This window comes from Bombina bombina, chromosome 4 (genome assembly GCF_027579735.1).
Source record: "Bombina bombina isolate aBomBom1 chromosome 4, aBomBom1.pri, whole genome shotgun sequence".
NCBI lineage: Eukaryota > Metazoa > Chordata > Amphibia > Anura > Bombinatoridae > Bombina > Bombina bombina.
The window spans coordinates 906,749,452-906,769,446 of NC_069502.1; the positions used below are offsets into that span (position 1 = coordinate 906,749,452).

The window sequence follows — 19,995 nt, forward strand, 5'->3', positions numbered from 1 at the left end:
GAAATAGCTCCCTCCACCCTAGGGACCGTCTGCCAAGAATCCCTAATGGTTTCAGCTATAGGATACATTTTCTTAAAAGTAGGGGAAGGTGAAAACGGAATACCCGGTCTCTCCCATTCCCGTGTAATAATCTCCGAAATTCTCTTAGGAACCGGTAAAACATCAGAGTAAGAAGGGACCTCTAGGTATTTGTCCATCTTACACAGTTTCTCTGGCGGCACCACAATAGAGTCACAGTCGTCCAGAGTAAGCAAAACCTCCCGCAACAACAGACGGAGGTCTTCAAGCTTAAATCTAAATGACATCACGTCTGAATCTGTCTGGGGCAATGTACTTCCTGAGTCAGACAATTCCCCTTCAGATAGAGTCTCCCTACCTCCCACTTCCGAGCCCTGGGAGTGTATGTCGGAGATCGCCATCAGAGAGTCAGAAGTCGTCTGGACCACCTGGTCCTCTCTTCTACCACGCTTGCCTTGCAATGCTGGCAACTTAGACAAAACCTCTGTAAGAGTAGATGACATAACTGCCGCCATATCCTGTAGGGTAAAAGAGGAGGATGCAGTTGATGGCGCCTGAGCGGGTGTTAAAGGCTGTGACGCTTGGGGAGAAATTTGCGGCATACCCTGAGTCTCATCAGGCTGAGAATCATCCTTAGATATGTTATCTTTAAAGAAAATCTGATCTTTAAAACTTAAAGCCCTCTCAGTACATGAGGGACAAAATGTAAGAGGGGGTTCCACATTGGCAGCTAAACACATAGAACAAGTATGTTCCAGTAGGTCAGCCATGCTAAAAAGAAAAACAAAGTGCAAACAGGTCGTGGTACAGAAATTGAAATAACAAAAACAAAATGTGCTGTGTCTTTAAAGTTTAAAAAACGCTAAAATTTTTACTGCAAGCGTTCAACAATAATAATAAGTTGTTGCACCAGAGTATATTCACATTCAATAAGAGATAATAGCTTCTTTATTGCAAAGCCTAAAAATAACCACTAAAATTTTACTGCAAGCGTTCTGATAATAGTTTCTTTATTGCAATTCCTAAAGAAAAGCCCCTGCACCAAGCCACAGCTCTGCCTTGGCGCCTACCGTACTCTCTACCAACCAAGAGGCCCTTCGATAACTGCTGCCTAGGTTCGCTTGTGATCTGGATCAGCTGGGGCCAAGCGTACACAGGAAAAAACAGGAACTTGAAGAAACCACTGCCTAAGTCCTCCGTATACTGTCGGAGGCCAGGAAACAAGTGCGCAACAAACCGCACAAACTTAAGCCCCGCCCTTCATGGGCGGTATAGGAAAACCCCACAGAAACTAACCGCTGGGGTAAAAATATAGCTGGGTAGACCCGACCGCAACACCAATGTGCCCCCATAAAAAATTGTGCCACAAAATAATGTCAGCTCCGGAGTAATAACTCCGCAAACAGCCTTCCTATTCCAATCCTCCCAGCGTCAGCCTGCAGAGAAAAATGCACCGGTTCTCAAACCGGATCGTGTTAACACCACCCACAACCATATACACAGTAAAATAAGAGGGAAATTTGTAGTAAGGCATTTAACACTCTTCTAAGCTTTAGATTACCCCCTTTTGTGTTGTAGTCATTAACGGCCAGTCTGTTCTGAGCTACACTGTCTCCCCAGAAACAAAAAGACTGTACATACCGCAGAGTTGATCACAATGTGAACTCGTTCCACACGCAGAAGAGGTCTCCTGTCATCACCTCCTGTAGCTCTGTGTGGACAAACAGGGTCTTATGTATTATCTGATAAGACCATCAGCAGGGCAGTACCAGCATGGGGAGTGAACAGAGAACATAGAATCTCCTCAGTTCCCATTGCTAAAAAACACCTGATGCTCTCCCCTGAGAAAAATAGTACTCACTGGCACCATTTAAAAACAATAAAATCTTGATTGAAGAATCTAAACACCTCACTTTACCTCTTCCTACACTAACACAGGCAAAGAGAATGACAGGGGTGGGAGGGGAGGGAGGAGCTATATATACAGCTCTGCTGTGGTGCTCTTTGCCTCCACCTGCTGACCAGGAGGTGATATCCCATAAGTAAAGATGAAATCTGTGGACTCGTCATATCTTGTAAAAGAAAGACCATTTCCCACCCGTAATATCAGACATTATTTCTGCCAGACCAGGTCCAAACAAGGTCTTACCCCTGTAAAGAAGCGCCAGAAGCTTGGACTTGGAAAAAAAATCAGCTGACCAAGATTTTAGCCACAAAGCCCTGCGTGCTAAGACAGTAAAGCCAGACATCTTGACTGGGCATCAGAAATAAAGGAATTGGTTAGTTTGAGAGCCTTAATCCTATCTTGGATCTCCTCTAACGTAGTCTCTACTAAAAGTGATTCAGACAAGGTGTCGCACCAATAAGATTGCTACTGTGGCAATACAAACTGCAGGTTGCCATTGAAGATCTTGATGAACATACATCTTTGTCAAATAAGCCTCCAGCTTTTTGTTCATGGGATCCTTAAAGGAGCAGCTATCCTCTATATGGATCGAAGATCTCTTAGCCAGAGTAGAAATAACCCTTCTAATTTAGGCCCCAGTGCATCATGAATCCACGGTCTGGGTATTATTATTTATTTAGTTTACTAGACTTCTTAAGGTTGACAATGACAGAAGTATCGGAGTCATCCAAAGTAGCCAATACCTTGTTTAACAGTACACGCGGGTGTTCAAGTTTAAATCTGAAGTTTACTACTTCAGTATCAGATGAAGGAATTAAACTGTCCGAATCTGAGATTTCACCCTCAGAGGCTAACGACGTATCGTCCTCATCAAACTTATGAGGAAGGGCAACCTGCATAGCATTAGGTTGAACAGAAACCTTACTATCTGAATGTTTAATTTTCCTCTTGCGTTTTCCCAGCATAGGAAAAAACAGATAATGCTGCAAATACTGCAGAAGATACCTGTGCAGCAAAATCTGCAGGCAATAAACTCCTCCAGGAGGCTGAGAGGAACTGCAGGGCACTGTATGTGACGCCATAGAGGCTTGGGACGTTTGAGGAGAAAGCTGTGGCATTGCCTGAACAGCATCATCCTGAGAGACATTAGGCTCATAAACAAGGTCTTTACATTTTAGAGTTCTCTATAAACATGAGAAACAAAATTGCACAGTGAAACAATTTGTGCCTCAAGACACAATAAACATTTATGCAAAGGAACAGACCCCTGTTCCAAGTCCTCTCACCAATTACCGTAACCCCAGGTAATGAAAAATAAAGAGGAAAATGTACTGTCACTTTAAAAAATAAAAGTACTGTTTTATACTGAGCGGTTTGTACTGGGAAATAAAGAGCTTTAAAAATAACCCAAAATCTCCTCTACACCTCAGCAAGATGAGGTGCTTTGCCTGACCTCTTAATTTTGAATAAGAATGGCTAACAAAATGATCGAAACTAGAGCCGATAAGGAAGCTGTCAGCAGACGCCGCTCCACAAACAAACTAAAAAAAAAAATTCAGACGGAGGAGGTCACGTGACCGGCTGAGAAAAGAAACTGTGCAATTTGAAAGCACGCATTTCTAACAGTCACTGCCATGAAGAAACGGCTAAGTAAGTTGAGACCACTCATAAAACAGACATATAGCAACAAATACCCTCTAATAAAGTTGATATACATCCTAATCATACTTTCACATTAGAATGACTAAACTGATTGCTTAATCTTATAGCCTCAGGGAAAAATCCATATACATTATGGAAAATTAGCCCCACAGTCTCTCACATACATTAAAGTGCCTGCACACTGCCACTTAAATCCTTCCCAAAGGATTATTGTGTCCTAAGTAATAACTGCAGGTCTGCACAAGTGCAAGTCTCCAAAACCCTAGAAGACAAAAGCACTTACCTGCAAATCCAGCTGTCCGGCAGGAAGACAGCTCACAAGGCGTGACAGGACACATACTCCTATCAGAGACTTGTAGAAAAAGATAGAACGGAGTAAACAACTTTTCTATACCATGGGCAGCAAAATGTTAGAAAACCAAGCAAGGACTACCTCACAACTTTCTAACTGCTTAAAAGCCACCACTACTCTACTGAAGAGATTGACGAGGACACAGCTAGACCCAAAATCTTGCTTGTAGCGAAAAGAAACCAAATTTTTCTTCAGACACCAAACTACCCCTTCTCCATTGACAGAAGCAAAGAGAATGACTGGGGATTATGGGTAGGGGAGTGACACTTAAAAGCGTTGCTGTGGTGCTCTTTGCCTCCTTCTGCTGGCCAGGAGTGATATTCCCACTAGTAATTGGAATGACGTTGTGGACTCTCTTTATCTTAGGAAAGAAAACAAAAAAAATAGAAAAACTACTAACTGTTATAGATTATTTTTGAATTAGAGCAGGGGTTTTCAAACCTGTCCTCTGGCCTCCCTAACAAGCCAGATTTTCAGGGTATCAGAATTGGAGCACAGGTGAAGTAATTAGCTGATTAGAAAACATGGTTATTAACCTCTCACCCAAGGTGATCCTGAAAATCTGGCCTGTTAAGGAGGCCTGAGGAAGGTTTGAAAACCTCTGAATTAGAGTATTGCTTTTTATAAACTCTCATTGTCTAAACATACCTTCACTCTTTCGTGTCCAGTGCCAAACACCCAGAAAAGCTCAAATATTATTATTCCTAATGAGTAAATATCAACTTCATTTTCATATTGGTTTCCAATCTGAAAAGAAAAAAACAAAAAAAACATTTTTATAGCTAGAATAGTTCGTGGATTTCAGCTTGCGTATTCATGTATATGTGCATAAAATATTAATAATTTGATAATTAATTATAAAATTATTTTTAATAATTAAAAAAATCAAGATGCGCAGACCAAACCCAGAAAAAAGCAATGTGAGCCTACAATCCCCAAATGAAAACAGGTACACTACAGAAAAAGGGTTAAATGGAGGCTGAAAAATCTGAACTTCTGCAAAAGGCTAATAGCACATAAAATAGTAAAAAGCTTTACTCACCTTACAAGATCCGTAAAAACATAAAAGTTAAGTTAATTAAATATTTCCTAAAATCAATATATGGTGTCCTCCAACCCACTCGGCAGATGTTTTTTTTTTTCATTCTTCCTACAGACTGAAGACTGGTGCCCATACTGCCTTCTACTTGACACCGCACAGAAAATTATTGAAGGAAGTGTGAGCATGCGCCTCTAGCCTCTAATTGGCTGTAATGCTCTGCTTCTGGAACAGTAGATGAACTAGCTGCCCAGAGGGAAGGAGACGCTTACATAAGTGCGGTTAAAAGGGAGTTGATTTTGGAAAATAACATAACTTATTAAAAGATCTTGAAAGGTATTTAAAGGGACAGTAAAGTCAAAATAAAACTTTGACTTTACTATCCCTTTAAATACCTTTCAAATAATGCGGATAGAGCATGCAATTTTAAACAGTTTCCCAATTTATTTATGTTATCAAATTTGCTTTGTTCTTTTGGCATCTTTATTGAAGAGTACAACTAGGTAGACTCATTACAGCTCAGGAGTGTACATGTGTCTTTAGTAATCTATGGCAGCCTTGTTTTGCTACATTGTATAACAAAGCTACAAATAATCGTGCAAAACACTGATGCCATAGAAAACTAAAGACACATGCACACTCCTGAGCTCTGATGAGCCTACCTAGTTTTACTCTTCAAAAAAAGACACCAAGAAAAACATAATTTATGCTTACCAGATAAATTCCTTTCCTTCCTGGCAGGGAGAGTCCATGACTTCATTCCTTACTGTTGGGAAATACAACACCTGACCACCAGGAGGAGGCAAAGACACCCCAGCCAAAGGCTTAAATATCCCTCCCACTTCCCCTATCCCCCAGTCATTCTGCTGAGGAAACAAGAAAAAGTAGGAGAAACATCAGGGTATAAAGGTGCCAGAAGAAATAATATAAAAAAGGGAGCCGCCCATCAAAACATAAATTACGCGCGGGATCATGCACTCTCCCTGCCAGGAAGGAAAGGAATTAAATAAATTATGTTTTCCTTCCATAAGGTAGGGAGAGTCCACAACTTGGGAAAACTATACCCAAGCTCCAGAGGACACTGAATGAATAACGGGCGGGAACAGAAAAAAAAAAGAGGTCGGACCCTATTCTGAGGGCACCACAGCCTGCAAAACTTTTCTCCCGAAAGCTGCTTCAGCCGAAGCAAACACATCAAACTTGTAAAATTTAGAAAAAGTGTGTAAGGAGGACCAGGTAGCCGCCTTACAAATCTGATCCATTGAGGCTTCATTCTTAAAAGCCCAAGAGGAAGGCACTGCTCTAGTGGAATGAGCTGTTATCCTCTCAGGAGGCTGTTGTCACGCTGTCTCATAAGCTAAGCGGATGACACTCCTCAACCAGAAAGATAGAGAAGTCGAAGTAGTCTTCTGCCCCATTCTCTTCCATGTATAGATGACAAACAAAGAGGAAGATTGTCTGAATTCCTTAGTAGCCTGAAGATAGAACTTCAAGGCACGAACCACATCTAGATTGTGAAGCAAACGTTCCTTCGCTGAATAAGGATTAGGACACAAGGAAGGAACAACAATTTCTTGATTTTTACGATTCGACACCACCTTAGGGAGGAACCCAAGTTTAGTGCGTAAAACTTCCTTATCAGCATGACAAAACAGATAAGGAGGTTCACATTGCAAAGCAGAAATCTCAGAAACTCTGCGCGCAGAGGCAATAGCCAACAAAAAAAGAACCTTCCAAGCTAACAATTAAAAGTCAACAGTATGCATAGGCTCAGTCGGAGCCTGCTGCAAAAAACTAAGAACAAGATTGAGGCTCCAAGGCGGCGCCCCCAAATCTAAAAACAGGTCTGATCCTGGCCAGAGCCTTAACAAAGGACTGCACATCCTAAAGCTCAGCCAATCTTTTTTGCAGTAACACCGACAGGCCCAATATCTGTCCATTAAGGGAACTAGCAGATAAACCCTTCTCCAGTCCATCCTGGAGAAAAGCTAAAATTCTGGCAACCTTAACCTTATGCCAGGAAAAACCACTCTCTTCACACCAGAACAATTAAGTCCTCCACACTTTATGGTAGATACAACGAGTAACTGGCTTATGAGCTTGAACCAGAGTATCAATAACACTCTCAGAAAACCCTCTCTTGGCTAAGACTAAGCGTTCAATCTCCACACAGTCAGTCTCAGAGAATCTAGATTTTGATGAACGAAGGGACCCTGTATCAGCAGATCTCTGCGACAAGGTAACCTCCACTGAGGAGATGAGGACATCCCCAACAGATCTGCAAACCACGTCCTTCGCGGCCACGACGGAGCAATCAGAATTATTGATGCTCGCTCCTGCTTGATGCGAACCACCACATGAGGGAGAAGCGGTAATGGAGGAAAAAGATATATGAGACTGAACCTCCATGGTACTGATAGGGTATCTATCAGTTCCGCCTGAGGATTCCTTGACCTCGACCCGTACCTGGGTAGCTTGGTATTCAGGTGGGATGCCATGAGATCTATCTCTGGCGCCCCACACTTGCTACATATCTCTGCAAACACCTCGGGGTGGAGAGACCATTCCCCAGGTGAAAGGATTGCCTGCTGAGGAAGTCCGCTTCCCAGTTGTCCACACCCAGAATGTGGATCGCTGACAGTGTACATCTGTGAGTCTCCGCCCACTCTAGTATCTAGTTGATGTAGGCAACCAAGGTTATACTGTCTGATTGGAATCTGATAAACTGGGACGAACCCAGAAGGGGCCAAGACTTCAAGGCATTGAAGATTGCCCAGAGTTCCAAAATATTGATTGGAAGAGAGGACTCCTCCTGAGTCCACAGACCTTGTGCCTTCTTGGCACCCCAAACGGCTCCCCAGCCAGAAAGACTTGCGTCCGTAGTCACAATCTTCCAAGACGGTCTCAAGAAGCACGTGCCTTGGGACAGATGATCTGGAAAGAGCAACCAGGAGAGCGAGTCTCTCGACAGGTTGTTGAGACAGATCTGAATGGTTGCCTTTCCATTGTCTAAGCATGCATAGGTGTAAGGGTCTGAGATGGAATCTGGCAATATTAATGATTTCCATACAGGACACCATGAGTCCGATCACCTCCCTACACTGTGCTACTGAGGGTCTCGAGGAAGCCTGGAGGGCAAGACATGCAGAAGTTAAATTGCAACGTCTCTGATCTGTGAGTAATATTCTCATGGATATGGAGTCTATTATAGTTCCCAGGAAATTAACTCTTGTACTTGGAGTAAGGGAACTCTTTCCCAAGTTTATCTTCCATCCATGTGATCAAAGAAGATTGAGAAGGGACTTCGAATGTTCTTCCGCTAGATGAAAAGATGGTGTCTGTACCAAGATATTGTCCAGGTAAGGTGCTACTGCAATACCTTGTGTTCTGGCAAAGGGCTAGAAGAGCTCCCAGAACCTTATAAAAACAAATTTTGCTTACCTGATCATTTCATTTCCATTTGTGGGAGGAGAGTCCACTGCTTCATTCATTACATGTGGGAATTAAGAACCTGGCCACCAGGAGGAGGCAAAGACACCCCAGCCAAAGGCTTGAATACCTCCCCCACTCCCCTCATCCCCCAGCCTTTCTGCCAAGGGAACAAGAAACAGTAGGAGAAATATCAGGGTATAAAAGGTGCCAGAAGAATAAGATTAAATTTAGGTCCGCTTACTGGAGTTACGGGTGGGAGCAGTGGACTCTCCTCCCACAGATGGAAATTAAATTATCAGGTAAGCATAATTTATGTTTTCCATCTTAATGGGAGGAAAGTCCACTGCTTCATTCATTACTTGTGAGAACAAATACCCAAGCTCTAGAGGACACTGAATGAAAAAAACGGGAGGGCAAAAGGAGGCTGACCCTAAACTGAGTGCACCACAGCCTGCAGAATCCTCCCAAAAGCTGCTTCCGCCAAAGCAAAAACGTCAAATTTATAAAAATTTTTTTGCAAAAGTATGTAAGGAAGACCAAATATCCGCCTTACAAATCTGTTTTATAGAAGCCTCATTCTTAAAGGCCCAAGAAGAGGCCACAGCTCTAGTTGAGTGAGCCGTAATCTTCTGAAGAGGCTTGTGTCCCACTGTCTCATATGCCAGACGGATCATACTCCTCAACCAAAATGATAGAGAAGTGGCAGAGGCCCTTTGCCCCCTGCGCTTCCCTGAATACACAACAAATAAAGACGAGGTCTGTCTGAACTTCTTTGTGGCCTGAAGATAAAACTTCAACACCCAAACCACGTCCAGATTATGAAGTAACCTCTCCTTCGAACAAGAAGGGTTAGGACACAAAGAAGGAACTATTTCCTGATTGATGTTACGACTCAACACCACCTTGGGAAGGAATCCCAATCCAGTGTGAAAAACAGCCTTATCAGCATGAAAAAACAAGTAGGGAGGCTCACATTGCAAGGCCGCCAGCTCAGAGACTCTGCGTGCCGATGCAATAGCCAGTAATAATAGGACTTTCCAGGAAAGAACCTTAATGTCAAGGGCATGCATAGGCTCAAACAGAGCCCTATGCAAAACCTTAAGAACCAAGTTTAAGCTCCAAGGAGGAGCTGGATTTCTGAATACAGGCCTGATCCTAACCAGGGCCTGCACAAAAGACTGAACGTCAGGAAGCTCAGCAAGCTTCTTATGCAACAGTACAGATAAAGCCGAGATCTGTCCCGTTAGGGAAATGGCGGAAAGACCCTTATCCAGACCATCCTGGAGAAAGGCCAAAATCCTGGATACCCTGACCTTATGCCAGAGATATCCTCGTTCCACACACCAGGACAAGTAGGTCCTCCACACCTTGTGGTAGATGCGTCGAGTGACCGGCTTCCTGGCCTGAACGAGAGTGTCAATCACCTTTTCTGAAAATCCTCTCTTGGTTAAGACTAGTCGTTCAATCCCCATGCAGTCAGCCTAAGAGAATAGAGATTTTGATGTAGAAAAGGACCTTGAACCAGTAGATCCCTGTGACAGGGTAACCTCCATGGAGGAGATGACGACATCCCCACCAGATCAGCAAACCCCATCCTCCTCGGTCACGAAGGAGCAATCAGAATAGCCGAAGCTTGCTCCTGCTTGATGCGGGCCACTACACGAGGTAGACGAGGCAACGGTGGAAATATGTAAATTAGGTTGAAGTTCCAGGGTACCGCCAAGGCATCTATCACTTCCGCCTGGGGATCCCTGTATCGCGACTCGTATCTGGGTAGCTTGCAATTGAGTCTGGATGCCATGAGGTCTATCTCCAGTGTCCCCCATCTGCTGCAGATCTCCGCAAACATCTCGCGATGGAGAGACCATTCCCCTCATGGCTAGGGAGCTTCTTGTGCCCCCCTGGTGGTTTATGTAAGCCACCGAGGTAATGTTGTCCGATTGGAATCTGATGAATCGGGACAACCCCAGAAGGGGCCAAAAATATTTATAGGTAGACTCGACTCCTCTCAAGTCCATCTGCCCTGTGCCCTTCTGGCACCCAAAACAGCTCCCCATTCCTGATAGACTTGCATCCGTGGTCACGATCTTCCAGGATGGTCTCAAAAAGGATGTCCCTTGTGACAACTGCCCCGGTCAGATCCACCAAGATAGGGACTCCCTCACCGGTCTGTCCAGAGATATCTGTTGGGGCAGATCTGAATGATCGCCGTTCCATTGTCTCAACATGCACAGCTGAAGAGGTCTGAGATGGAACCTGGCGAATGGAATGACATCTATGCTGGACACCATGAGCCCGATCACCTCTATAAACCTGGCCACAGATGTCCAGGAGGATGTCTGAAGAGCTAGACAGATGGACGCAAGCTTGCAACGTCTCTGATCTGTCAAGAATATCTTCATGACTGAAGAATCTGTTATCGTACCCAGGAATTCCACCCTGTTGCTGGGGACCAATGAACTCTTTCCTTAGTTTATCTTCCACCCGTGGGACTGAAGGAGAAGCACTCTCGAGTGATCCTCCGCAAGACTGTAGGACGCAGCCTGGACCAGGATATCGTCCAGATAGGGTGCCACTGCATTCCCTCTGGCTCTCGCTACTGCGAGAAGAGCTCCCAGAACCTTTGTAAAGACTCTTGGGGCAGACGCCAGACCAAACGGAAGTGCCACAAACTGTAACTGCTGGTCCAGGAAAGCGAATCTTAGAAACATGAAGTGATCCTTGTGTATTGGAACATGAAGGTAAGCGTCCTTCAGGTCTATAGTCGTCATTTATTGCCCTTCTTGAACCAGGGGCAAAATTTACCTTATTATCTCTATTTTGAACGATGAACTGACAAAAACTTGTTTAGGGCCTTTAGGTCCAGAATTGGGACCACGAAAAGGTTTGAATAATACCCCAGACCTCTTTCTGCCGGAGGAACTGGGACGATTACCCCGAGAGATGAGAGATCCCTCACACACCATATGTTTGACAGGAGGAATCCCTGGGTGGATATGACTTGAAACCTATCCTGTAACCCTGGGAAATGACCTCCAGAACCCAAGGGTCTATAACATCTCTTCTCCAGGCCTCCGCAAAAAGAGATAGTCTGCACCCTACCAAATCTGAGGATGGATCAGAGGCCGCCCCTTCATGCCGACTTTGACTCAGCAGGCTTCTTATTTTGCTTGGACTTGTTCCAAGAGTTAGCTGGTTTCCAAGATCCCTTGGATTGCTCAGACTTTGTTGCAGGCTGCTGGAGCTGAGACTTGTCCGCACGAAAGGAACGAAAAGTAGATCCCTTAGGTTTGGCCTTCTTACCTGAGGCAAGAAGGCCCCCTTGCCACCCGTGACTGTAGATATAATAGAATCCAGGCCGGGCCAAACAAAACTTTCTCCTTGAATGGGAGAGAAAGCAAGCGAGACTTGGAAGTCAAATCAGCAGACCATGATTTTAGCCACAGAGTCCTGCGGGCTAAAACAGAAAAACCTGATGTCTTAGCATTCAGGCGAATGATCTGCATGTTAGCATCACAAATGAATGAATGCGCTACCCTTAAGGCCTTGATTCGTTCTAGAATCTCATTGAGGGGAGTCTCCACCTTGACCATTGCTGATAGAGCATCACACCAGTAGGTAGCCACAGCATCCGGTTGGAAAACGAACCCCATGAGTTGGAACATCTTCCACAACATGGACTCCATCTTTTTATCCATGGGTTCCTTGAAAGAGGAGCTATCCTCCAGCGGAATAGTCGTTCTCTTAGCGAGCGTGGAGATAGCACCATCCACCTTAGGGACGGCTCCCCACAGTTCAAGCTGCACGTCCGGAACGGGGAAAAGCGTTTTAAAAGAAGAAGAGGGGGGAAAGGACAAGTTTCTCCCATTCATTCTTAATAATGTTAGCCATCTTGACTGGAACCGGGAAGGCCTGGGGCACTACCCTGTCCTTGTAAACCCTATCCAGTTTAGGGATCGAAGGTTCGGTTCCGGAACTTCTAACGTAGCAACCACATCCTTCAGCAGAAAGCGCAAATGCTCCATCTTAAATTTAAAATCTGCTTCCTCCGCGGACAGAGGCCTAGAAGTAGCAGATTCCGACCCAGAAACGACATCCTCCGATAAATTGGAATTGTCCTCCTCAGCAGATAATCTGTCTGAGACATCCAGCGGAGTCGAAGACCCCTGACACGGATAGCAGTGCAGTACCTTCTGCTTGTGCTTAGTAGGGCGAGGCATCGCATTAATGGCCACAGAAACTGCCGACTGTAACTGATCGGCAAAGTCTGTGGAACTGCTTGTGTAATCGGAGATGATTGTAGGGATACACCTCGTGGGGTGGAGAACCCTCAGAAGTGGACGGCTCAGTCATACTAAATACTTTATTCTTTTTAGAAAAAGCAATATTGTCAAAGCATGTGGAACAGAGTTGCATCGGCGGTTCGACTGAAACCTCACATTATACACAGTTAATTGGTTTATATAAAGAGGGAGTATCCTCTAACATATCAGAGTCCTCCATAGCTTGCGCCCTTATTACGGACTTGATAAAAAAATAAATGGCACCTTTATATCCCAATGGCCGGGGAGCTCACCACCTCCTATGACCCGGACTACAAGAAACAGCTTTTGTCTCCTTCGAACGCTGGTCCAGAAAGAAGAAGTAACAGAGGCCACACCCGGTCACATGGAGTGCCATACAGGACCGCCCCTGCACTCGAGAGACGCGCCAAAAAAAGCGTGCCACAATCTCACACTATTGAACTGACTGTTCCACACTGACAGAGCCTCATCTCACTAAAGTGCAGCAGAAAATACAATAACCAATATTATGCATAAGAAAATCCCCCGTGTTCAATAACCCCCTTCCGAGGGTATTACCCTAGATTCTATAAAGATAAAGGAGCCACACTGTGACCCTGTCTTCTTGCTTTATCATATATATAAATGAAACGATCTTACAGAATCAACGCCGTGGAACAGGAACACGGCCCTTCAAGTGTGACAGGGTAGTAGCATCGCTCCTGACATGGACTTGAGAGAAGAAAAGCAGGCAGCGAAACTCGTCAACGCTGATTGCTAATGGCGCTGTTAAACTGAGTCGGAATGGGTTCGCAGAAAGACTCTCCCTGCATCTCTGGACTGACAGGACTACTTAAAACTCCAGTCCCATTTTGAAGAGTACTACCCACCATAAGAGACTACTCTTAGAATCTTCTGCCACTTCTCTGACAACCTCCTGTGACGAAAGGAAAAGAATGACTGGGGGATGAGGGGAGTGGGGGAGGTATTTAAGCCTTTGGCTGGGGTGTCTTTGCCCCATCCTGGTGGCCAGGTTCTTAATTCCCACAAGTAATGAATGAAGCAGTGGACTCTCCTCCCATTAAGATGGAAATATCCTTGGATCAGTAGCTAGGCCAAAAGGAAGAGCTATGAACTGGAAGTGCTGGTCCAGAAAAATAAACCTCAGGAACTGAAAATGTTGCCTGTGTATCGGGACATTAAGGTATGCATCCTTCAGGTTTATTGTAGTCATAAACTGTCCTTCCTGAACCAGAGGAAGGATTGCCCGAATTGTCTTGAAAGAGGGAACACTCAAAAACTTGTTTAGGCACTTTAGGTCTAGAATTGGACAAAAAGTTCCTTCTGTCTTTGGAACCACGGAAAGGTTTGAATAAAACCCCAAACCTCTTTCTGCTGTAGGTACCGGGAAAATTACTCCTAGAGAGGAGAGATCCCGTACGCAACCTAAGAAGGCAGCCCTCTTTTCTGGTCTTGTAGACAGACTGGAGAGTATGAATGTGCCCCTGGGCGGATGAGACTTGAATCCTATCCTGTATCCTTGAGATACAATCTCCAGGACCCAAGGATCTTGTACATCCTGGAACCAAGCATCTGAAAAAAAAGAGACAGTCTGCCCCCTACTCGATCCGATCCCGGATCAGGGGCCGCCCCTTCATGCTGGTTTGTTCTTAATGGGCTCCTTAGTCTGTTTAGACTTATTCCAGGACTGAGCCAGCTTCCAAGTACCGTTGGGCTGCTCGGACATAGATGAGGATTGCTGTAATTGTGATGCGTCAGAACGAAAGGAACGAAAATTAGACAATTGTCGTCCCTTAGGCCTATTTTAATTCTGCTGCGGTAGGAAGGCACCCTTCCCTCCCATAATCATAATTATAATGGAGTCCAGCCCTGGACCGAATAAAATCTTCCCCTTTAAAGGAAGAGAAAGAAGTCTGGATTTAGAAGTCATATCCGCAGACCAAAACTTCAACTAGAGAGCCCGGCGGGCTAGAACCGGAAAGCCAGAAGCCTTTGCATTTATGTGAATAATCTCCATATTCGCATCACAGATGAAGGAGATAGCAATTCTCAGAGCCTTAATTCTCTCCTGAATATCCTCAAGGGTAGTCTCCACCTCAATGAGCTCCGACAGAGTGTTGCACCAGTAGGTAGCTGCTCCAGCAACCGAGGCTACAGCTGCTGCTGGTTGAAGTAAAAACCCTGTATGTTGAAACATCTTCCTCAGAAAGTGGGGTTTCCATTTTCTTATCCATCGGCTCTCTGAACGAGGAATTATCCTCCAGGGGTATAGTAGTACACTTAGCCAGCATAGAAATAGCGCCATCAACCTTAGGGATGGAGCCCCATAATTCTATTTGAGAGTCAGGGACCGAGAATTATTTTTTAAAAGTAGACGAGAGGGGAAAAGAAGTTTCTATTCTTTCCTGTTCGTTACTAATAATGTTCGCCATCTTAACTGGCACAGGAAAAGTCAGGGGGACCTTCCTATCTTCATAAACCCTGTCTAATTTAGGGATCTTAGGTTCCTCAGGGGAGAGTAGCCTCTGAACCTCTAGCGTAGACAGAACCCTCCTTTAATAAAAAATGCAGATGCTCAATTTTAAATCTAAAGGAGGGTTCCTCCGCTTAAGGAGGCTTAAGAAACTGAAGACTCCGACTCAAAAAGATCACCCCTCTGAAGCTACAGAGGTTAACTCATCCTTGTATAGCTGGGACATAATGGCTAAATCCGACAAATATTTAAAAGACTCAAAGTCAGGAGAACTATGTTTAACCTTTCTCTTGCTTTTATTAGAGTGGGGTAAGGCACTCAGGGCTGCAGACACCGCCGATTGTAACTGCGCTGTAAAGTCCGCAGGGAAAAAGCCCCCTCCAGATGGAGGATTAGTTGTACCGCGGGGAACTGAATGTGGAGTGGGTAGAAAGGGTATTAATCTCTCGGGATCCAGATTCCTGAGAGGTAGACGGCTCAGAGGGTTTAATAGCGCTATGAGAATTAGTAAGCTTGTCTCCCTTCTTAGACTTTAAAACAGTGCTTAGGCAAATAGAACAAAATTGAGCAGGCGGGCAAACCACGGCCTCCTCACAATATAAACAGGAATTATTAATCAGTACAGAAGGAACGGAACCTTCTAATGTAATATCAGAGTCCTCCATAGCTAGGATATATTCACAGAAGGACAAACAAAAAGTAAACACTTTATTAAAAAAACGGCACCTTTATAATCCTAATGGCTGTGGCACTCACCACCTCCTAGACCCAGACAGCTACCAGAGAAAACACTCTTCTAGGAGCGATGTTGGCAGCAAGATCATAGGAAAAACTAAAAGACTGCACGCAGTGCGTAGGACAGGACTTCCCCATGCTATGAAAAAAAAGGCGCCAAGCTATTATGAGCTGCTCAACACACCAAAACGAAATTGAAACCTGTTTGTTCCAAGCCAAAAGCACACAGTCTATGAGCCCAAAAAACTCTCACGTAAAAGCAGTCATAAAAAAACATTGCTGTTGAAATAATCTCCATAAAGGAGATATTAACCCTTAATCCTATCGAAGGAATAAAGGAGCCACACTGTGACCCTGCATAGCAATGTATATATAAAACTATCTTACCTCCAGGATCCATGCTGTGGAACAGGCAGAGCCTCTCAAGTGTGACAGTCTTGCAGCGACGCCTCTGACATGGACTTGAGTGTGTAACAACAAGCAGTGAAACTCGTCAACACTGACTGCCCAGGAGCTGTTAGTCGGCAATCTGGATGGGTTCACTGAAAAACTTTCCCTGCGTCTCCAGACTCTAACTTTCATCAATACTCTCACTGAGAGGTTGACATGACTACTTAAAACTCCAGTCCTTTCTTTGAAGGGAACATACCCATTACAGGACTATCCAAATCTTCTGACACTTCTCTGCCACCTCCTATAGTGACGAAAGACAAAGAATGACTGGGGGATAGGGGAAGTGGGAGAGATATTTAAGCCTTTGCTTGGGGTGTCTTTGCCTCCTCCTGGTGGCCAGGTGTTGTATTTCCCAACAGTAAAGAATGAAGTTGTGGACTCTCCCTGCCTTATGGAAGGAAACAAAGCAAATTTGATAACAGAAGTAAATTGGAAAGTCTGTTTAAAGTGCATGGTCTATCTGAATCGTAAAAAGTTTTAATTTGGAAGTTAAAGGACTGGGTTTAGTTTCCATTTATACACCTAAATGCATAGCCATACATTAAAACAGTAGCATTTCCAAAAATGAGCGCAATGATTATAGGGATACCAAACTATAATTATTCTATTAATGATAAGGTAAAGAATATTGTATTTACAATTTGATTTTCCCACTCAGCCTGTTCTGGAGCCATGTAAGAAGGTGTTCCAGGTGCGCTGGGTTCGCAAAAGTGACTGTCTGTCTTCTTCAACCTGTGATTCGAGTTACAAGACCAAAATCGCCTATTTTTATTTTCTTATTCTTATCAAAGAATATATTTCAGGCTGTAAAATAAAAAACAATCAGATACAAACTAATGTTTGAGAAGTACTTACCTGTAATGTTGCAGAATAGAAACCCCCCATAAATTATGCTTACCCTGATAATTTAATTTCCTTCTGTATGAGGAGAGTCTACGGCATCATTGCTTACTGTTGGGAAATACTGAACCCCAGACAACAGGAGTAGGCAAAGACACCCCAGCCAAAGGCTTAAATACACCCCCCTACTTCCTTTCAATATCCCAGTCATTCAAGGGAACAAGGAACAGTAGGAGAAATATCAGGGTATAAATGGTGCCGGAAGAGAAAAACCTAATTTTGGTCCGCACCATCGGAGTATACTATCCTCATACAGAAAGGAAATTAAATTATCAGGTAAGCATAATTTATGTTTTCCTTCTTAATATGAGGAGAGTACACGGCATCATACATTTGGGAAAACTATACCCAAGCTCTAGAGGACACTGAATGATAACGGGAGGGGTAAAAGAGAGGTGGACCCTAATCCGAGGGGCACCACATCCTGCTAAACATTTCTCCCAAAAGCTGCTTCGGCCGAAGCAAAAACGTTCAAATTTATAAAATTTAGAAAAAGTATGTAAGAAGGCCCCAGGTAGCCGCCTTACAAATCTGATCCACAGAGGCCTCCTTCTTAAAGGCCCAAGAGGAAGCCACAGCTCTAGTGGAATGAGCCGTAATCCTCTGAGGAGGTCTAAGCCACGCTGACTCATAAGCTAAGCGAATAACACTCTTCAACCAAAAAGATAAGGAAGTCGAAGAAGCCTTCAGACCCTTATGCTTCCCAGAGTAGATATACAAGTAAGAAGTTTGTCTAAAATCCTTAGTAGCTTGAAGATAAAACTTCAAATCTTGAACCACAATCCAGATTATGAAGTAAAGTTCCTTTGAAGAAGGAGGATTAGGACACCAAGGAAGGAACCACAATCTCCTGAGTGATGTTGCGATCAGACACAACCATAGGAAGAAAACCCAAGCAGGTATGTAGGACAGCCTTATCAGTGTGGAACACCCAGATAAGGAGGTAACATTGCAAGGCAGCTATTTCGAAACTCTGCATGCCGACGCGAATAGCCAATAGAAAAAGAACTTTCCAGGACCAACAATTCGATGTCAAACCGAATGCATAGGCTCAAACAGCAGCCCGTTGCAAAACCTTAAGAACAAGATTCAAACTCCAAGGTGGAGCATTAGATCTAAACACAGGTCTGATCCTAATCAGAGCTTTAACTAAATATTGCACGCCAGGGAGCTCTGTGAGCCTTTTGTGCAGCAAAACAGATAGGGCCGAAATCGTCCCTCAGGAACTGGCAGAAAGGCCCTGCTCCCCAGACCCTCCTGGAGAAAAGAAAGTATCCTGGCAGCCTGTTAACCTTATGCCAGCTAAACTACGGTCTTCAACCAGAATAAGTAAGCTCTCACACCTTATGAAAGATGCGACAAGTAACAGGCTTACGAGTCTTTTCTGAAAAAGTCAAACAGAAAGAGGCGCCCCAAATGTGTGTATCGATCATCATCAAGTGGACATAAACAGCTGATGGTCTAAGCACAGGGTACTCACATTTGCGATGAGCACACCATGTGTTTGTAGAAGCAGGCTGGTTATTAGAGCTAACCAGCAGGCTCTCTCCGGTATTAAATCTCCTCTCCCCACTACGGTTGTCTGGTAGTGACCAGCTAGCTTAATACAGATGTCAGGTAATAGATATGTATAAAACCAATACTTTATTAAAAGCACTGCAAACATTAGCCTTAAAACATCGATATTTCTTAAGCAAGCATGTATCAATATGAACGATTTCCTTTTGCTATGCGTTTCTCGGCTCTCCTGGCCGTTTCATCAGGCATAATCCTAATAATTATGCCTGATGAAACGGCCAGGAGAGCCGAGAAACGCGTAGCAAAAGGAAATCTTTCATATTGATACATGCTTGCTTAAGAAATATCGATGTTTTAAGGCTAACGTTTGCAGTGCTTTTAATAAAGTATTGGTTTTATATATATCCATTGCCTGACATCTGTATTAAGCTAGCTGGTCACTACCAGACAACCAGAGTGGGGAGAGGAGATTTAATACCGGAGAGAGCCAGCTGGTTAGCTCTAATAACCAGCCTGCTTTTACAAGCACATTGGTGTGCTCATCGCAAATGTGAGTACCCTGAGCTTAGACCATCAGCTGTTTATGTCCACTCTTGATTTGATCGATACACACATTTGGGCGCCTCTTTCTGTTTGACTTTTTTCAGAAGAGACTTGTTTCCGTGTTGTGGAAGATTGGAGAGTGCTGGCGCCGATAGACTGTAACCACCATCATCATACAGTCAGAACACTGTTTGCAATAGAGGAACCACATCTCTTTTTATATATTGGACTACATTCCATGTAATTTAATGAGGTTCCCACTATGCATTATAGTTTGGGTATTTAGTATATGCTATACATTATTGATCCATATGTGGATTCTCTTTAGCGTATTTTAAAAAAAATTATTATTTAATGTGAGCTCTACCCTACTGCTGGTGAATAGCGCCCTCTAGTGACTTAGGGTCACAATTTTTTTTTGTTATTATTGAGGCTAGGCTTACTGAGTCTGAATGAGAGTATCAATAACCCTCTCAGAGAAACCCTCTCTTTGGCTAAGACTAAGCATTCAATCTCCACGCAGTCGAGCGCTCACAGAAACTAGATTCTGATGAACAACAGATCCCTGCGGACAAAGTTAACTTCCACAGGAGAGATGAGGACATCCCCAACAGGTCCGTGTACCACATCCTTCGCGTTCATGATGGAGCAATTAGTATC

At 44.0% G+C, this 19,995-nt stretch overlaps 1 protein-coding gene across 1 annotated transcript in view; it reads right to left on the reverse strand.

Annotated features, from left to right (window-relative positions):
• Positions 1-17,168, reverse strand: part of LOC128655701 (eukaryotic translation initiation factor 2-alpha kinase 3-like) — a 56,184-nt gene extending 39,016 nt beyond the window's left edge. Inside the window, exons 1-2 of the mRNA XM_053709279.1 lie at positions 17,034-17,168; positions 4,587-4,685 (exon numbers count right to left, since the gene is read on the reverse strand). Of these exons, the coding sequence (XP_053565254.1) occupies positions 4,587-4,685; positions 17,034-17,048 (114 nt within the window). The 5' untranslated portion in view covers positions 17,049-17,168. The remainder of the gene's footprint in view (positions 1-4,586; positions 4,686-17,033) is intronic.
• Between the last annotated feature and the right edge of the window lie 2,827 nt (positions 17,169-19,995).